We start from the raw sequence: 20,877 nt of genomic DNA on the forward strand, positions 1-20,877 counted from the left end.
TCAACTTTAGAAACTGGCATTTAAGAGATTTGCTAGTTATAAAAAATTAATTCTAACAAATAAATTGTGAGAGCCTTTGTCCTTGCACATTTAAAGCTAAAGGATGCTACACTGCATTCCATTATGGAGAATGAATATTTCTTTTAGGATGGATATACTTTACTTGGGGTTTTGTGTTATTGCTGCTGCAGCTGCTTCTACTACAACTTCAAAACTTCAAGAAATGTAATATTAAAAAGGATAAGACTTACGATGAATATAATAATAAAATTATAATCATTTACATGTTTGTTTACTTTTTATATGGATATATAATTTGACAGCCTATGTTTTCTATTCATAGTTATATAGTTTATGTATATAAATAAATATAACTGACCTGTTTTTCCGTGGAGCAAACTGGATCTGTACTGAGAAGTGCTGGAGTCCGGGGCCTGAGTGGGAGCTGAGGGTGGCAACATCCTCGGACCTTCCGGGTTCCCAGGTGGGAAGGGGGAGCTCTGGGAGCGTCTCAGTTCACTTCTGTCCATGCTGGAGAAGTGGAGAGCATCCTGAGCTTTCTTCTTTTCCTTCTTTAACATAGTTACCAAAATATCTAAAACTCGACTTAAGGATTTAGTGATTCATGCTAGATTATAATGATCAAAACACTCATTTTCAAATGAGATGAATATTCCCAATAATATTTGCTATTTGTCATGCAGTAAAGATGGACTAAAAAAGACTTCACCTTCCTGAGGTCCCTGATACAGTGATGGATCATTTTGGGAGGCTGCCGGGCTTTCAATACGGCACCATTACCATTATATGAAAAATGAGGAAACCCAAAGGTCTTTAAAATCTTCTGAGTTTAAACTAATTCGGACTTAAAACTTTTATGAAAGGGTTTATAAAAAGGAAAATGAACACCAGGTAGTAGTAGACAGTGGAGCTACGTCTCCACCTGTGAGTAAATAGGACTTTAATGCAAGAAGCTGCTCTGGAGGCAGCAGGATGGGGAGGGAGGGAGGACGCCAGAGCCCCGCCCCCCACCCCCCCCCACCCCCCCCCGCAGCTGGCAGGTCAGCCGAGTCAGTTCTGGTGGCCAGAGCACCCCCATGTCCAACACATGCTTCTTTAGTGTATATTCAAATGGGGCTTCAAGTCACTTTCTTAAAAAGTCTCTAATGTTTGGTCCCTCTAATTTCACCGAAAAGAGGTGAATTATTGGTAAAGATATATCATTTTAAAATGCCAATTTTGTGGGCCATTTAGATCTATTAGGAGCACTGATTCTGAGTGATAAAATCACTCCTTTCTACCCTACTTCACTGTTCTTTCAGGTTCAAGATGTCAAGAACTCTAAGGGGTTCTGCCGTCACGAAGAGAAAAGACGATACTCCCTCTTGAGAATCTCAGAACTCTACCTGCATGTGCAGTGAGATGAATTCAAGGCTTTCACCAGCCCTAGAGATGGCTTCATTAAAACAGGAGTCTGAGGAAACACAAAGGTGGCGTGGGAGGGAAGACTGCTACGTAGAAAGGAGTGGAGGGGGGCATCCAGGTACTCTCATCCTTGCACAGGTAACATGGAATGCACTTGACTTCCATCCTCCGCCTCAGCTTTGACCTCACCTTTTTGGTGATTTCTGGAAGCACTATCAGTTTTTCTCTCACATGCCCTGACATGGCCTCCATTCTTCACCTCAAAAAAGTTTGTATTTACCAAAGGTGTTCACAACTTCTGTGGTGTCTAGGCATTGGTTCTGTCCAGCTCCCCTACTCTGCCATGTGGGGATGATTAGCAAGACCATCATACACTTTCACTGTTTCGTGCATGGCCATGGCAACGTCCTTTCCTTCACTCAGTCAACGATACTCATTGGAGCTTATACCGTGTGCCAGGCAGTACAGTATTCTAGGCACAGAGATAGAAAGATGAAAAGGCAGACTGGTTTCTTGCTCTCATGAAGCAGATGTCCTACCGGAGAAAGACAGATCTCTCTCTCTCTCTCTCTCTCTCTCTCTCTCTCTCTCTCTCACACACACACACACACACACACACACACAAGACATTAGAGGGTAGAAGTGCCAGAATGCTTATTTTTAAAAAGTCAAGAGTGACTGAGTGGCCGCTCTCCACTGGGTGCTCAAGAAAGGTTCAAGCCTCAAGAAAGGCTTTTTAAAAAGTGACATTTAAGCTGAGATCTGAATGACAACAAGAACCAGACAGAGGGAGGGCATCTAAGCAGAGGAAGTGGTGAGTGTCGAAACCCTAAGGAGAAATGAGCTGGGCGGTGGTTCCCAAGCAGGGGCTATTTCACCACCCACGGGACACTTGGCCACGTCTAGAGATATTTTGGATTGTCCTTCTGGAGTGGGGGGTAGGTGCTGCTACTCGTGTCCAGTGGGTAGAAGCCAGAGATGCCACCCAACACCCTCCACTGCCCGGGACAGCCCCAGTGGCAGCAGTGCTGAGGTCGAGAAACCGGGTGTTAGCAGAACGACAGGAAGGCCGCTGTGACTGCAGCCTAACATGTACAGGGTGGGGGAGGAAGACATGAAGCCAGGGGCTGGGCAGGGGCAAGACCACGTGTGGCCGCCTAATCCGGAGGAGGGAGTGTGAATGTCGCTCTACGTATAATGGGCAGTCCCTCGACGGTCTTCATCTGATTTACGTTCATAAAGGCCACAGTAGAGATGCAGCTTCTCTGCTGCCTCCCTTCCTCTCACCTCTCCTTTGTCTTGCCCCCCTTCCCACTCCCGTTTCACTTGGGCCTTCACTCATGCCAAGTGCAGGGCTGGGGACTAACCGTCACCTTGTTATGTGTTTTGTGAAGGGATGTCTGAACTTTATTCAGACTGATAATGTCACTGAAATGACACCATTTTCCCTCCCTTTCCAAGAACATTCCATGCTGCTCACTCATTTTGTCTGCAGTACTATCTTTTCTTGAGCTCAAGTATTATCCCTTTTTCTCCTATTCTAAGCCGGATCTTTCTCACTCCTCCTATCACTGTCCTGGCCTTCTTGGTTCTACCAAAAAAGATATGAAAATATTCTCCAACCTGACTGTGAGATACTAGGAAATTTCAGGAGCCTTTCTTGGTCATTAGCCCTTGATAAATGTAAGCTTTGTGACGAGTACATCTTAGATGCTCTTTTTCCTTCTTCTGAGTCTGCCCACTGTCTGTGGGGTCCTATCTTCCACGACATAACACTCTACGGCACTCAGAGCACTTGCCATAAGGCAGCTTACCGACTTTGCTTGGCACTGTGACGCTGGCGAGAACCAGCTTCACCGGGTAGTTACAGAGATAACGGGTGAGGAGCTAGGACGTCAACCTGGGTGTGAACTTTAAGTTTAGTGCTCTTTTCACCATGCCTCCCACACACCCTCACTTGCAAATATGAGTCTCAGAAGGCGGGGACCCTGCTGGAGCTGTTCACAGTCAGTAAAGAATCCGGTGCAGCCCCACATGGACAGCGGTACCTGGATTTACCAGTGAAGAATGATGTATGTCTCTCTCTCACTCCCTTCTCAAAATAAACATATATGAACAAGCCTAGACTGTTCCCTCTCTGTCATATCTCATCTCATTCCTCCCATACACACAGACATTCATAAGCCCAGAAGGGGATTAAGGAGTTGGTAGGAGTATTTAGGGGAGATGATCCTAAACTAGGATCAAGGCCAGGAAAAGAAGCAGAGCTCAGACTGGGGCTGGGGCCAGGACTGAGGTCTAGGCTGGGACCATCCCTGGAGATGGATAGGGTAGGAGAGAGGAAAAGGAATGCAAGGGTGACAACACTGTGGGCAGTGCTCAGAGACAGGGGCTGGTGTGGGAGTGTAACGCACAGTCCAATCTACTGTTACTGGCCGGATAATAAGGCAGCTCAAACTCACTTGAATCAGACATCCAGGGTCTGCTAATACTCAACTAAAATTAGAGACTGAAGTCAATCAGGCAGAATGCCTACCTCGTACTTGGTTTGGTTTTACCTCTTTATTACTGGATTTCCTTCATGTAGGCTATTTTTAGGAATTTTGCATAATAGCTAAAGCTAAAATGCCTTTTAGTAATTTTTAAGAAAGGAACAAAAATATTTGCTCATAAAGAACTGACTAAAGTCGTTGCTTGTGCATGTGTAAAGCCTGCAAATGGAATGAAAATGTCAAATCTTTTGCAAGAAACTTGAAAGATAAAATAAGAAACAATAGTGAAGAAATGCTGGGGAGACCTGAGGTCTAACCGCCCAATAGGGGCTTTTTAGCAGCAATCACCTGGTCTGTAAGAGAGGCAGCTCTCGTGGGCTGCTAACCATTTTCAGCACCCAATACGTGCTGTCTCCTAGAGCCGTAAGATGTCTATCCTCAACACTCATCTACACATTTGTAAGTGGAACTCAAAGCAATAGATCTGGCTTTTAAGTAAAAAGTTACATTGAAATCAATCTCTGCTCTTCATAAGCTAAATACCATTTGTCATTTCTCAGCCATCATTTGAGTTTCACCCACACACCAGCCACAAATTCTGGGCCATAACGAGGCTGTGGTCAGCCCAGTGTCTGGTCAGCTAGCTAAAGATAACCAGCTAACTTTACTGGCTCAGGACTAAAACAGAAAGAGCACTGAGGAGTAGTCAAAAAATATACTAAAAGAAATTTAATGTTGAGACATGGTGTAAGGAAGCCCATGCTTTCCAATAAACTGAAATATCTCCCATAATAGTAACTATATCTGGCTAAAAACAAAGTAATTTTTTTTCTTTTATAGCAACTCTGGTTTTGACTAGTTCCTACCACGTGTTTGCCGAAGGGATATTTTACTTCTAAGTGGAAAGAAGCAATGTGAGCTGGAATCTGGGTGGGGAGCTGGGGTGTGTGGTTAGGGGAAGACAGCTAAGTGTTCCCCGCTTCAAGCCAGTAGAAGAAGACTTTCTCGTCACTTCAGAAAGGATACTGATTTCATTGTCCCTCTGCTGTAGAATATCTCGTAGCTTTTTATATTCTTCCTCTTTTAATGGTTCTTGACTGTTTTGATCTTTGATTTCAGAGGAGGCTATGCTTGTTCCATGGATGTTCTTGTCATTCAATAGTTTCTGAAAGATGAAACAAGAGCTTAGCGTCCATACCTCAACTCCAAATGTCTTTGTTTCTTTGATTCTTCTCGCCTTTACCAATGCCTTGCACAGATCAGGCGTGTGTGTCCTCCTCTGACTCCCTGACTTGCACTGCAGTTGCCTTTGCTTGAATGTGTCTTTCTCCTCCTCCTGCCTGTCTTCTTTCTGTCCTGCTTCCTCATTCCCCTCCCCCTTACCTTATCTCTGCTTCCCTAAACCAGGGAATTCCTCCTCAAACAAGATCTCCTCTTGAACACTTTCCCTTTCTCCATAACCCCATACCACTAATTCACACTTTCTAAAAAACCACTTATCATGTATTCTAATTATTCTTTACATATGTGTCTTCTCCGTGACTTACTCATTCAACTTTGCCTTCCCTACACCTGGTCCAGAGCCGACTCACAACAAACGTCTGTTATCTTAATGAAATATGCCAAGTTACAAGTCAGGCAGAAGTGGAGGTTAACGATATTGCCACCGTGTCATCATGAAAGGAAAACCTAAGGCTGAAGCTGCTGCAGAAAAATGAAGGACACAATTCTTTTGCAATAGCTTCAAAATAAGTAGGTTTTGAAAACGGAACTATTCTGTGTAGAAGGTAGAGATTCCTGGCAAAAGCTTTAGAAGCCCATGGTCTGAGCTTACTCATTGGGAAGTAAGATACAACCTCTGAAGAAATTCAGGGATGCTCTCAGCATTGACTCGAAGATCATACTGTTCTAGACATGGGAAGCTAGGTCCTAAACATTTCAAGAGTTGGTCAACTAGGAAAGCTTTATTACAGTTTGAACATGGCAGACAGTGGCTTCTACTAGTGGAAATGTTTAAGTTTACCTTTAAATAATGGAAACAGTGATGAATTTTACGCATATCAGCGCCAACCTCTAGTTTACTCTCTGGATGCTGGTCTTCCAAAAAGGATGTTATTCGCTTTTCCAGCCTAAAAAATACATAATGTATGAGAACCAGCTATGACCTTGAAACTTTAGAAATTCTAATGGCATTACTTTGATGGTTAACATTTGAAGTACAGGATATTGTTCTCACTTCCTTATGAAAATATGGTTATCTGATTTGACTATAAACCTTAAGGGGGAGAAAAGAAATTGACAACGTGAAATCTGGAAATGATGCAATTATTTGACTAATTTCCAATGACTTTGCACATGCAGCTTTCAATACAAGAATCATTTGATTTCTACAAAATATGCATTCTACCCAAGCTGACTTTCTATGTATGCCCCTGTGCCTAGCTGCAACATTGCTACAGAGAGTAATGAATAAGTTTTTGTTTTTTTTTTAAATTAGTTTCATTAAAAATTCATGCTACTCACACTATTTACAATAGCCAGGTCATGGAAGCAACCTAAATGCCATTGACAGACGAATGGATAAAGAAGATGTGGTACATATATACAATGGAATATTACTCAGCCATACAAAGGAATGAAATTGGGTCGTTTGTAGAGACGTGGATGGACCTTGAGACTGTCATACAGAGTGAAGTAAGTCAGAAAGAGTAAAACAAATATCGTATATTAATGCATATATGTGGAACCTAGAAAAATGGTACAGATGAACCGGTCTGCAGGGCAGAAATAGAGACACAGATGTAAAGAACAAACGTATGGACACCAAGGGGGGGAAGCAGCCGGGGTGTGGTGGTGTGATGAATTGGGAGACTGGGATTGACATGTATACACTAATATGTATAAAATGGATAACTAATAAGAACCTGCTGTATAAAAAATAAAATAAAATCCAAAAAAAAATTCATGCTACTCAGCCTGAGCTGGGACCTCAGTGATGCTCCAAACCCTTTTAATCATTCCTGGTTGACATACAGTGTTCACAGTGGCTCTTCCAGATCCTTCCACAGCCTGAAGCCCACCACTACTCTTTCACTCTCCATCAATAATGCAGCTTCTCACTAGACTGAGAAAGTCAAAGCCATTCAAGGGGGCTCCTTCAGTTTCCTTTTCCTTCACCTCCCAGGGTCTCTGTCTTACTACTCAGGCCCTCTTCCTTCTTTTAAATATTTTGGATACTATCCTTCCTCCTTCTCATGGCCAACCTCTCTCCTAGGCTCTCTTCAGGCTCCTATCAGGGTTACCTGATTAATTCCCTCCTTATCACCTCTCCATGCTGACTCTTTCCCCTCTGCTTACAATGATTTTCACGATTTTCCTATTCTAAGACAAAGAAAAATAGAAAACAAACACCTGCCTGTGGAGGGAACATCCACCCCTTCATGAAGTCCTGGTTTAGTTAGTGGCATCACGTGTGCTTATATTGTCTACATGGCATTCTAGGGTCTGCACAACACCTTGGCTCCTCTATTAGTTTATGAGCACAATGGGGCAATTCTTTTTTTTTTCTTATTAAAGTATAGTTGATGTACTATATTGTATGTTACAGGTGTACAATATAGTGATTCACAATTTTTAAAGGTAATGCTCCATTTATAGTTATTATAAAATATTGGCTATATTCCCTGTGTTGTACAATATATCCTTGTAGCTTATTTTATACAGAATAGTTTGTACCTCTTTTTTTTTTTTTTTTTTTGGTGGTACGCGGGCCTCTCACGGCTCAGCGGCCATGGCTCATGGGCCCAGCCACTCCGCGCCATGTGGGATATTCCCAGACCGGGGCATGAACCCGTATCCTCTGCATCGGCAGGCAGACTCTCAGGGAAGAGAGTCTTCCTTGCGCCACCAGGGAAGCCCAGTTTGTACCTCTTAATCCCCTAGCCCTATGATTCCCATCCCCGCTTCCCTTTCCCCACTGGTAACCACTAGTTTGTTCTCTGTATATGTGAATCTGCTTCTTTTTTGTTATATTCACTGGTTGGTTGTATTTTTTAGATTTCACATATAAGTAGAATCATAAAGTATTTGTCTTTTTGTGAGTACATATATATGTGCTAATATGTTTATTCAGGCTATTTTTATCAAGTTATCTAGGAGGAAAGATTTTTTAAAATAATTTAGATTAAATAATATATATTTCTTTTCCAATAACCCTAAAGAATGGAGAAAAGGTAAAAAAATCTGATTTCCCAAAACTTTGTTATCACTTGTGTTCTTGTTTCGAAGGAGGTGAGGCATTTTGATGGCTGGGATATTCAATTTTTTTTTTTTTTTAATTTTTTAACATCTTTATTGGAGTATAATTGCTTTACAATATTGTGTTAGTTTCTGCTGTATAACAAAGTGAATCAGCTATGTGCATACATATATCCCCATATCCCTCCCTCTTGTGTCTCCTTCCCACCCTCCCTATCCCACCCCTCTAGTTGGTCACAAAGCACCAAGCTGATCTCCCTGTGCTATGCAGCTGCTTCCCACTATCTATTTTACATTTGGTAGTGTATATATGTCAATGCTACTCTCTCACTTCGTCCTAGCTTACCCTTCCCCCTCCCCATGTCCTCAAGTCCATTCTCTACATATGCGTCTTTATTCCTGTCCTGCCCCTAGGTTCATCAGAACCCTTTTTTTTTTTTTTTTTAGGTTCCATATATATGTGTTAGCATATGGTATTTGTTTTTCTCTTTCTGACTTACTTCACTCCGTATGACAGACTCTAAGGTCCATCCACCTCATTACAAATAACTCAATTTCATTTCTTTTTATGGCTAATATTCCATTGTATATATGTGCCACATCTTTATACATTCATTTGTTGATGGACACTTAGGTTGCTTCCATGTCCTGGCTATTGTAAACAGTGCTACAATGAACATTGTGGTACATGTCTCTCTCTCCCTGTTTTTTATTTTTTTACATACAGCAGGTTCTTATTAGTTATCTATTTTATACATATTACTGCATATATGTCAATCCCAATCTCCCAATTCATCCCACCCCCACCCCAACCCCCGCTTCCCCCACTTGGTGTCCATACGTTAGTTCTCTACATCTGTGTCTCTATTTCTGCCTTGCAAAGCAGTTCATCTATACCATTTTTCTAGATTCCACATATATGCATTAATATACAATATTTGTTTTTCTCTTTCTAACTTACTTCACTCTGTATGACAGTCTCTAGGTCCATCCATGTCTCTACAAATGACCCAATTTCATTCCTTTCTTTGGCTGAGTAATATTCCATTTTATACATGTCCCACATCTTCTTTATCAATTCATTTGTCAATGGGCATTTAGGTTGCTTCCATGACCTGGCTATTGTAAATAGTGCTGCAATGAACATTGTGGTACATGACTGTTTTTGAATTATGCTTTTTTCAGGGTATATGCCCAGTAGTGGTATTGCTGAGTCGCACAGTAGTTCTATTTTTAGTTTTTAAGGAACCTCCATACTGTTCTCTACAGTGGCTGTATCAATTTACATTCCCATGAACAGTGCAAGAGGGTTCCCTTTTCTCCACACCCTCCCCAGCATTTATTGTTTGTAGATTTTTGATGATGGCCATTCTGACCGGTGTGAGGTGATACCTCATTGTGGTTTTGATTTGCATTTTGCTAATATTTAGTGATGTTGAGCTTCCTTTTATGTGTTTGTTGGCAATTTGTATATTTTCTTTGGAGAAATGTCTATTTAGGTCTTCTGCCCATTTTTGGATTGGTATGGAAACACAAAAGACCCTGAATAGCCAAAGCAATCTTGAGAAAGAAAAACAGAGCTGGAGGAATCAGGCTCCCAGACTTCAGACTATACTACAAAGCTACAGTAATCAAGACAGTATGGTACTGCAAAAAAACAGAAATATAGATGAATAGAACAGGATAGAAAGCCCAGAGATAAACCCACACACATATGGTCACCTTATCTTTGACAAAGGAGACAAGAATATACAATGGAGAAAAGACAGCCTCTTCAATAAGTGGTGCTGGGAAAACTGGACAGCTACATGCAAAAGAACGAAATTAGAGCACTCCCTAACACCATACACAAAAATAAACTCAAAATGGATTAAATTCCTAAATGTAAGGCCAGACACTATAAAACTCTTAGGAAAATATAGGCAGAACACTCTATGACAGAAATCATAGCAAGATCCTTTTTGATCCACCTCCTAGAGTAATGGAAATAAAAACAAAAATAAACAAATGGGACCTAATGAAACTTCAAAGCTTTTGCACAGCAAAGGAAACCAAAAGCAAGATGAAAAAAGAACCCTCAGGATGGGAGAAAATCTTTGCAAATGAAGCAATTGACAAAGGATTAATCTCCAAAATATACAAGCAGCTCATGCAGGTCAATATCATGGGGCAATTCTTAACTCTTATTCCTCCGTGTGTTCCCTCTCCCCCACCCTGTATCTAGAGCATCAATATAGAATCAATGGAAATGATTCCCTCTATGTTGGGATAAGACTCTTGATAAGGAAGGTGTAAGAATGGCAATCAGTATCTATTATGCTAACTATCATCATACAGCAGAAGTCTATCTTCCTCACATTGTTTTGAAACTATCTGCACACCTTCAGCATCAGTTTAAATGGTACACATTTTCTTTTCACTATTACTATCAGCCCACTCAAATAAGATAAAATGATTTCCTTCACATAGCAGCTTTCGATTTAATTCTTATCTCTTCCTACAATCTGTGACACGTGACAGCTGATGCTTCCAAGTATGAGACAATTTGTATTGTAATTTTTAAGGAGCTTCTTCAGGTGGAGGGATACTTATTTGCATTATTTGCAATGTTTCCTTCTAAAATAGGGTTTCAAACCATCAGACACACAGAGAGATTAGTTTCTGATACAAAAATTTTTAATGTTTTTTTTAAACCTTTTTTTAAAAATGTAAAGTATTATAAAAATAGATGTTTATGAAAAGAATTCCAAACAACACAGATGTGAATAAATTAAACACTCCCCTCCCCACCTCCATTCTCATCTTCTTTATTTTCAATACTTTGGATAATCCATTATTAACAGTTCCTCTAACTCTTAACGAAGCAGGTACTTATATTCTTACGTACATTTGTAGATTTTGTTTGTTTATACAAAAATGAGATCACACTTTGAATAGAGTTCTGTATCATTATTTTTCTAAACAATTTACCACCAATAATATTCCACGTCAGTACATATATAATAGAACTATTTCAATTTAAAATATATATATATTTATTTTATTTATTTTCTTTATTTCTTGGCTGCATTGGGTCTTAGTTGTGGCACATGGGATCTTCGTTGCAGCAAGTGGGATCTTTTTGTTACAGTGCACGGTCTCTTTGTTGCGGCGCTTGGGCTTCTCTCTAGTTGTGGTGTGCAGGTGTTCTCTCTCTGGTTGTGGCGCTAGGGCTCCAGAGTGCGTGGGCTCTGCAGTTTGTGGCATGCAGGCTCTCTCGTTGAGGCTCATGAGCTCAATAGCTGTGGCACATGGACTTAGTTGCCCTGCGGCATGTGGGATCTTAGTTCCCCAATCAAGGATTGAACCGGCATCCCCTGCATTGAAAGGAGGTGGGTTCCTTACCACAGGACCACCAGGGAAGCCCCAGAACTATTTTATTTTTAATGGCTATATAGTATTCCACAGTATGGGTGTCCTGAGCCTCTCATGATGGACATTGAGGCAACATATTCATAGTTGCTACTTTCCTCTGTCACCCATGAGGAAGCCTGGATGTACAGTTGTCAATTAATGAAGCTTCAAAAAATTGTAATGTGTATCTATTTGTATTTTCCCTGAATACTTAACAAAAATTCTGGAACTTTGAAAATTACCATTAGTTCTAGGATATACCCATTCTCTGGAGTAAAAGCATTTTTTGGTTTCCAGTGTCCCTAACAATTCAAATAGCTAATACTAGGTTAGAAGCAATGGTTAATCAATTCTTCCGTCTGGCTTTTTCTTTAGAAAATTATTTCTCCTGTATAGTTTGATCATAAAGTAAATATTTTAGGAAACGTCCCACGAAGCAGGGCTGAAGTGGCCTCCTAGTTCACAAGAAAGCATTGTAAGACAGTCCTGCTGATTAGCTGAGTGGCCACTCACAGATCACTCAATCTCACTGGACTTTGGCTGTGCCATCAAGACTCTTGTCCTGCACAACAAGGAGGACCAGGGACGTAATCCAAAGAAATGGTGAAGAAGTTCTGCCTAAATGAAAGAACTGGATTGCTTTACCCATTCTGAGACTCGACTAGTCTGATACAAAACTAAGAATGAAAATCAGGTCTTTTGACGTGCAATTTTTTTCTCAGTGCTTGAGACAACAGAGCCTCTTTAGATAAGAGAAAAATGCCTGGTCTTTCTTTCATACATTAAATGATTTATTGTTGAATTCATTTTCTTATCAACCAAGGAGTTGGTCTAATAATTAAAGTACAGAAAAATGCCTAATTCAGATATTTCCGATGTACTCCTCTCACAGTTAAGAGTGAACAATTGACCCCAAATTCCCTGCATTTTCCTGTCTCCCAAAATAGTTCCCAAGTTCATACCTAGTCACTGCTCCCACTGAGGGGTCTCCCAGCTGCCAGAACTCTGCTGGCCAGTGAAGAACTGTTTGTAGAAAAGGGTCTCCAAGGAGGTCAAGTGAGTACGATAAAGTCTGTTCTTTATGAGAAGCCCAAGTAAACAAGAAACTTTACTTATTCTCTAGTTTTTCCAGGAGAAAAGAAGTAAAAGAATCCTACTGAAGAAGTAAAAATAAACATATGCCATTCAGTTCTAGTTCATATGGACAAGAAAGATGGTAGATAATCTACATGTGTCTGAACACATAACTTGACTGGTAGGTGTTTGGTGACTATACCTATTTGCACCAAATTGACTGCTGATGAGCTAGCTCTGACAACCTGTAGCCTAGTTCAGCAATTCCACTGAACTATAAATTTTGATGCCTGACCACACCATAAGAATTGACCGTAATTCCTAACATGTGCCTTTCCCCCTCAAGACCACCATACTCCTCCCTTTTTGCTCCCAATATTTCTTGCCAAAGAAATGAAATTTTGTCTGTAGCCATATTTTTGTGGAAATTTAGGTTTAGTAGTGTGAATAAAAAGGGAAAGCAAGTTAATTGTTGTTAACAATAGCAAATATTACTTGGGCAAGCAGTAAATGCTAGCTACTAGTCTGTACCACTTAAATACATCATTTCCTTAATGTGCACAACAACTAGATGAGCTAAGTACTACTATTGTCCTTATATCATAGACGAAGGAACTGAAGTACAGAGAGGTTATATATCTTGCCCAAGGTCATACAGCTAGCAAACAGCAGAGCTGGGATTCAAACTTGGGGAGGCTGACTTCAGAGTCCAAGGTTTAAGCACTATGCTTACCATACTGTAGCAAAGTTACTAAATTTATTTGAACATCATGCTGGGCAATGCATTTCTAAAAGGGAATGCCATACCTTCTAGAATTCTTTGAGGAGGTAAATAGTTGAATAGACAAGAGGGAAATAACTGGGTAGCAGTTGCTTGGATCTTAATAAGGCCACTGATCAGCATGATTTATAACAGCAAAAGAAGTAGTAAAAGAATCAGAATGTCCCACGTTAGGAAATTAAATAAATTATGGCCTAGTTATGTACATAGTTAAGCAACTGTTTAAAATGGTGGTGAAGAGGTATACTTACTGACATTAAAATATTCATGATATATTATGATAGGTTAATAATGAATCCCTTTACAAGGATTTTGCAAGTACCCTGCAACACATCCAAAAAGACAGAAGACAAGAGACAAGAAAGGAAGGAAGGAAGGAAGGAAGGAAAGAAGGAAGGAAGCAAAATCCTGAGATTTTTGCCCCATTGCCTTTGGCTCAAGAACGTTTATTATCTCCTTGTGAGAATAAAGACTAGTGATCCAAGCTAAACTTGTTCTTCTGCAATATTTTTATGACTATGTTATATTCAACTGTTTTTAAATGAAGTTCATTGTTTATACACTGAGCATGATTATGACGTTCTCACTATTCTAAAATAATCTTTGTTTGTAAAAAAAAAATTATTAACATGCTCCTGTCAGCATTAGCATATCAAAATGGGCTAGAAACCATATCTCTATGTCACTGGTTGTGGGAAAGCTGGGAGAAAAGAGGAATGGGCATTAGTAAGAGGAGCATACCTAAACTGGGGTATGGAAACCCTGGCTGGTTCTAAACTCCTGGGACAGCTATGGGAGGTGAGCCCCAGGGAATAACTGGGGGACGAGGGTAGCAGAAGTGTCCTACAACACAGTATTCCAGGGAATTTACGAAAAACAGTGTTAGGGAGTGCAAAACACCAGGACCTTGTCCTCTGATACTGAGCTGGAAAGAGTGAGGTGGATAAAAGATACCCCACTTGGTGGGTCAGGGCTGTTTGGTGGTAGAATCATGGAAATGCCTGGTATCCCTGCACTGATGGTTCATCTGGCTTCTCACTGGTTCTGAGAGAGGAATAGGAGGTTCATTCTAAAGGGCTAGAAATGAGAGCTGATTGAAAAACTTAACTAGTACTAATTATACCAACAAGTATCAAAATCTGCCCGACCTCTACCAGTCATTTTGCCACTAAGCATTGCACCAGCAAGGATAGGCTGTCCCCGACAGCCTAAGCAATGGGGTTGCTGACAAACTAAAGTTACATATCAACATAAGCAAAGATATTTTTTAAAAAGCTGGAAAGCAATGATAAAGATAGAAGGAAACCTGGTAACTCTTAACTTCTAGGAATATAACTAAATAGGAAGAATGAGATAATAGTTATACAATTAAAAATATTGATCACTGTAGGTAAAGAAGGTGGCTGAACAATTAGGCTGAATGATCTCAACTGTCAACTAATTAATCAGCTTCTGTGGGTCACAAATTTCTCATCCATAAAAATGTGCCAAATAACATCATCTCTAAACTCTTTAAGCTCTATGAAATAAGGTAATACAAAGAACAAAGAGAGGGTATTTATTGTCTGGCCCATTAATGCCTTGCTATTCTTAGTGTGAAAAATAATAGGCCAACCTCAGATGCATCACCTGGGAGCCTTGCAGAAATGTAGACTCGCAGGCCCCATCCTAGACCTGCTGAACCTGCACTTAAACAACATTCCCGGGTGATTCGTGTGTGCACTAATGTTTAAGAAGCATTACAACAAGGCAACTTGTTGTTGAACTTTGAGTCATGTATATATACACAGTTTTTGGACCTGGAAACCAAAAAGAGAAGTAACTTGAAACGTTAAGTGAACGAGTAACAACATCCCTTGATGGTCAACTATGTCCTGGCTACTGTGCTAGCAACCTTACATGTTTTCTTATTTAAGTGGGAAAAGAATTAAACAGAATATTATACTCTGGTTCTCTTTATAACTGGCTTCCCCTAGTTATTTTATTATTACTTTTATTGAACATCCATTACATGTCAGGCACTCTCACATGTATTGTTATTTATCTGTACCATAAACCTAAAAATTATTTTCCCTCTTTCATAGATGAGGACAGAAGCACTCATAGAAACAAAGTAACTTGCATACTGTTACAAGTTAGGAAACTGAAACACTGGGATTTAAAAACTGGTCTTTTGAATCAGGAACCCTCAGGAACCCTCACTCTTTCCACACATATCACAAAGCCTCTCAATTAAGTCAGAAAAATGTCTTCCATTTGCCATAATCCCTAATATACTAAATTTGTGTTTTCAATTCAGAACTTCCCTACAGACTTTTAAAAAATATGGGCTTCCCTGGTGGCACAGTGGTTGGGAGTCCGCCTGCCGATGCAGGGGATACGGGTTCGTGCCCCGGTCCGGGAGGATCCCGCGTGCCGCGGAGCGGCTGGGCCCGTGAGCCATGGCCGCTGAGCCTGTGCGTCCGGAGCCTGTGCTCCACAATGGGAGAGGCCACAACGGTGGGAGGCCCGCGTACCGCAAAAAAAAAAAAAGTAAAGAGGCAAACAACAAGGGCAATGAGATCATCAAATAAACGTTGTGTCTTGCATTTCAAAGAAAATAATGTTTAACAAGATGCAACAGTGGGGGCTCTTGAGACCCAATGGTGGGGGGTGAAGGAAAGCCTTATTTTGATGTTACTAACATGACAAGCTTCTTTTATAGGGTATGGCCCTTTAAAACATACAGTGTTGGAAAAGCACATAATTTATAAAAGTTCAGATAAGAACAATAAATTCACAATTTATGGTTAACTACAATCCACAGGACATGAAAAACTGAAGGCTGAGATTCTGCCAACAGGACTACAACCAAAGGAAACTATACAAATATTTTTCGGGGTCATTAGTTTCATGTTTGTTTTTTGTTAGATTCTGCTGAAAGAACTATTCCCAATTGGCTTAAAGGTGGTTACTTCAAGATCTTTTTTTTTTCTTTTAAAATTCTCTGGTCTATGACAAGTAGTATATACATTTATATGATCCCCAAGCCCTAACCAGTAAGTGAAAGACATGGACCCTCATGTGCAAGGAACTGAGTTCACTGTCAGCCACTTTGTTGGAATGAGCTCTTTTTTATAGCAGTAGGGGCCAGGAAGTTCCTGGTTTGGGTGATACAGAGGAAATTCCTATACAGAGTTTACTGTCAACATTTCTCTTAGTAACACATATTCCCTTTACCTCCACCAAGCAGTTATATGGCGCCTCAAAGGCAGAGCTGCACAACTGCTTGATACTTTCAGTGTTTTGAAATAGCAAACACAAAACATCCAAATCAAAACCCAGACTGGTGTGCCTCTTTAACAGTGAAGATATAGCCTATTTATAGGAAAACACATTCCTGGCCATGTACTTCAGTTTATGGAATTTAAAAACACTATTTTAAAATAATTTTTAAGTAAAATAAAATAACTTTAAAGACACTAAAAAAAACTTTTAAAAATGCAATGATGAAGGCTTTTGAAAAGTTATAAAAATTGATTTTGTCAATTCATATTTTCATGTATCCAATTTATTAAAGGCATATATATATATATCTTGATATGACCAAACGTTTTAACTTCAGTAAACACAGAAAGGTTCAGTGGTTTAGAAGAAATGTAAATAAGAGATTAAAATAATATAATCAATCCCTAGCTATTAATAACTGCCTCTTTAAATTCTACATGTATCTTTTTTTTTGAATTTTTTATTTTATTTATTTTTTTATACAGCAGGTTTTTATTAGTCATCAATTTTATATGCATCAGGGGATACATGTCAATCCCAATCGTCCAATTCATCACACCCCCCCCCCACGGCTTTCCCCCCTTGGTGTCCATATGTTTGTTCTCTTACATCTGTGTCTCAACTTCTGCCCTGCAAACCGGTTCATCTGTACCATTTCTCTAGGTTCCACATACATACATTAATATATGATATTTGTTTTTCTCTTTCTGACTTACGTCACTCTGTATAGTAGTCTCTAGCTCTTCCTACGTCTCAACAAATGACCCAATTTTGTTCCTTTTTATGCCTGAGTAATATTCCATTGTATATATGTACCACAGCTTCTTTATCCATTCATCTGTCGATGGGCATTTAGGTTGCTTCCATGACCTGGCTATTGTAAATAGTGCTGCAATGAACATTGGGGTGCATGAGTCTTTTTGAATTATGGTTTTCTCTGGGTATATGCCCAGTAGTGGGATTGCTGGATCATATGGTAATTCTATCTTTAGTTTTTTAAGGAACCTCCATACTGTTCTCCATAGTGGCTGTATCAATTTACATACCCACCAACAGTGCAAGACGGTTCCCTTTTCTCCACACCCTCTCCAGCATTTGTTGTTTGTAGATTTTCTGATGATGCCCATTCTAACTGGTGTGAGGTGATACATCATTGTAGTTTTGATTTGCATTTCCTTAATAATTATTGATGCTGAGCAGCTTTTCATGCGCTTCTTGGCCATCTTTGGAGATGTCTTCTTTGGAGAAATGTCTGTTTAGGTCTTCTGCCCATTTTTGGATTGGGGTGTTTGTTTCTTTAATATTAAGTTTCATAAGCTGTTTATATATTTTGGAGATTAATCCTTTGTCCATTGATTCATTTGCAAATATTTTCTGCCATTCTGAGGGTTGTCTTTTCGTCTTGTTTATGCTTTCCTTTGCTGTGCAAAAGCTTTGAAGTTTCATTAGGTCCCATTTGTTTATGTTTGTTTTTATTTCCAGTACTCTAGGAGGTGGATTGAAAAAGATCTTGCTGTGATTTATGTCAAAGAGTGTTCTTCCTATGTTCCCCTCTAAGAGTTTTATAGTGTCCAGTCTTACATTTAGGTCTGGAATTCATTTTGTTTATTTTTGTGCATGGTGTTACAGAGTGTTCTAATTTCATTCTTTTACATGTAGCTGTCCAGTTTTCCAAGCACCACTTATTGAAGAGACTCTTTTCCCCAATGTATATCCTTGCCTCCTTTGTCATAGACTAGTTAACCATAGGTGCGTGGGTTTATTTCTGGGCTTTCTATCTTGTTCCATTGATTGATGTTTCTGTTTTTGTGCCAGTACCATATTGTCTTGATTACTGTAGCTTTGTAGTACAGTCTGAAGTCAGGGAGTCTGATTCCTACAGCTCCGTTTTTTCCCCTCAAGTTTGCTTTGGCTATTCGGGGTCTTTTGTGTCTCCATACAAATTTTAAGATTTTTTGTTCTAGTTCCATAAAAAATGCCATTGGTAATTTGATAGGGATTACACTGAATCTGTAGATTGCTTTGGGTAGTATAGTCATTTTCACAATATTGATTCTTCCAATCCAAGAACATGGTATATCTCTCCATCTGTTGGTATCATCTTTAATTTCTTTCATCAGTGTCTTATAGTTTTCTGCATACAGGTCTTTTGTCTCCCTAGGTAGGTTTATTCCTAGGTATTTTATTCTTTTTGTTGCAATGGTAAATGGGAGTGTTTCCTTCATTTCTCTTTCAGGTTTTTCATCATTAGTGTATAGGAATGCAAGAGATTTCTGTGCATTCATTTTGTATCCTGCTACTTTACCAAATCCATTGATTAGCTCTAGTAGTTTTCTGGTGGCATCTTTAAGATTCTCTATGTATAGTATCATGTCATCTGCAAACACTGACAGTTTTACTTTTTCTTTTCCAATTAGTATTCATTTATCTCTTTTTCTTCTCTGACTGCCATGGCTAGGACTCCCAAAACTATGTTGAATAATAGTGGTGAGAGTGGACATCCTTGTCTTGTTCCTTATCTTAGAGGAAACGCTTTCAGTTTTTCACCATTGAGAATGATGTTTGCTGTGGGTTTGTCGTATATGGCCTTTATTATGTATAGGTAGGTTCCCTCTATGCCCACTTTCTGGAGAGTTTTTATCATAAATGGGTGTTGAATTTTGTCAAAAGCTTTTTCTGCATCTATTGAGATGATCATATGGTTTTTATTCTTCAATTTGTTAATATGGTGTATTACATTGATTGATTTGCCTATATTGAAGAATCCTTGCATCTCTGGGATAAATCCCACTTGATCATGGTGTACGATCCTTTTAATGTGTTTTTGGATTCTGTTTGCTAGTATTTTGTTGAGGAATTTTGCATCTATATTCATCAGTGATATTGGTCTGTAATTTTCTTTTTTTGTAGTATCTTTGTCTGGTTTTGGTATCAGGGTGATGGTGGCCTCACAGAATGAGTTTGGGAATGTTCCTTCCTCTGCAATTTTTTGGAAGAGTTTGAGAAGGATGGGTGTTAGCTCTTTTCTAAATGTTTCAGAGAATTCACCTGTGAAGCCATCTGGTCCTGGACTTTTCCTCGTTGGAAGATTTTTAATCACAGTTTCAATTTCATTACTTGTGATTGGTCTGTTCATATTTTCTGTTTCTTCCTGGTTCAGTCTTGGAAGGTTATACCTTTCTAAGAATTTGTCCATTTCTTCCAGGTTGTCCATTTTATTGGCATCGAGTTGCTTGTAGTAGTCTCTTAGGATGGTTTGTATTTCTGCGGTGTCTCTTGTAACTTCTCTTTTATCATTTCTAATTTTATTGATTTGAGTCCTCTCCCTCTCTTTCTTGATGAGTCTGGCTAATGGTTTATCAATATTGTTTATCTTCTCAAGAAACCAGCTTTTAGTTTTATCTTTGCTATTTTCTTTGTTTCTATTTCGTTTATTTCTGCTCTGACCTTTATGATTTCTTTCCTTCTGCTAACTTTGGGTTTTGTTTGTTCTTCTTTCTCTAGTTCCTTTAGGTGTAAGGTTAGATTGTTTACTTGAGATTTTTCTTGTTTCTTGAGGTAGGCTTGTATAGCTATAAACTTCCCTCTTCGAACTGCTTTTGCTGCATCCCATAGGTTTTTGATCATCGTGTTTTCATTGTCATTTGTCTCTAAGTATTTTTTGATATCCTCTTTGATTTCTTCAGTGATCTCTTAGTTATTTAGTAAGGTATTGTTTAGCCTCCATGTGTTTGTGTTTTTTACGGTTTTTCCCCTGTAATTCATTTCTAATCTCATAGCGTTGTGGTCAGAAAAGATGCTTGATATGATTTCAATTTCCTTAAATTTACTGAGGGCTTGATTTGTGACCCAAGATGTGATTTATCCTGGAGAATGTTCCATGTGCACTTGAGAAGAAAGTGTAATCTGCTGTTTTTGGATGGAGTGTCCTATAATTATCAATTAAATCTAGCTGGTCTATTGTGTCATTTAAAGCTTCTGTTTCCTTATTTATTTTCATTTTGCATGATCTGTCCATTGGTGTAAGTGAGGTGTTAAAGTCCTCCACTATTTTAGTGTTACTGTCAATTTCCTCTTTTGTAGCTGTTAGCAGTTGCCTTATGTATTGAGGTGTTCCTATGTTTGGTGCATATATATTTATAATTGTTATATCTTCTTCTTGGATTGATCCCTTGATCATTACGTAGT

The 20,877-nt window shown here is 39.3% G+C and overlaps 1 protein-coding gene across 1 annotated transcript in view; it reads right to left on the reverse strand.

The window, feature by feature from the left end:
• KIF6 (kinesin family member 6) overlaps positions 1 to 20,877 on the reverse strand; it is a 393,945-nt gene that overhangs the window by 191,938 nt on the left and 181,130 nt on the right. Inside the window, exons 11-13 of the mRNA XM_033424088.2 lie at positions 5,941 to 6,046; positions 4,944 to 5,082; positions 380 to 595 (exon numbers count right to left, since the gene is read on the reverse strand). Of these exons, the coding sequence (XP_033279979.2) occupies positions 380 to 595; positions 4,944 to 5,082; positions 5,941 to 6,046 (461 nt within the window). The remainder of the gene's footprint in view (positions 1 to 379; positions 596 to 4,943; positions 5,083 to 5,940; positions 6,047 to 20,877) is intronic.

This window comes from Orcinus orca, chromosome 10 (genome assembly GCF_937001465.1).
Source record: "Orcinus orca chromosome 10, mOrcOrc1.1, whole genome shotgun sequence".
NCBI classification, from domain to species: Eukaryota; Metazoa; Chordata; class Mammalia; order Artiodactyla; family Delphinidae; genus Orcinus; species Orcinus orca.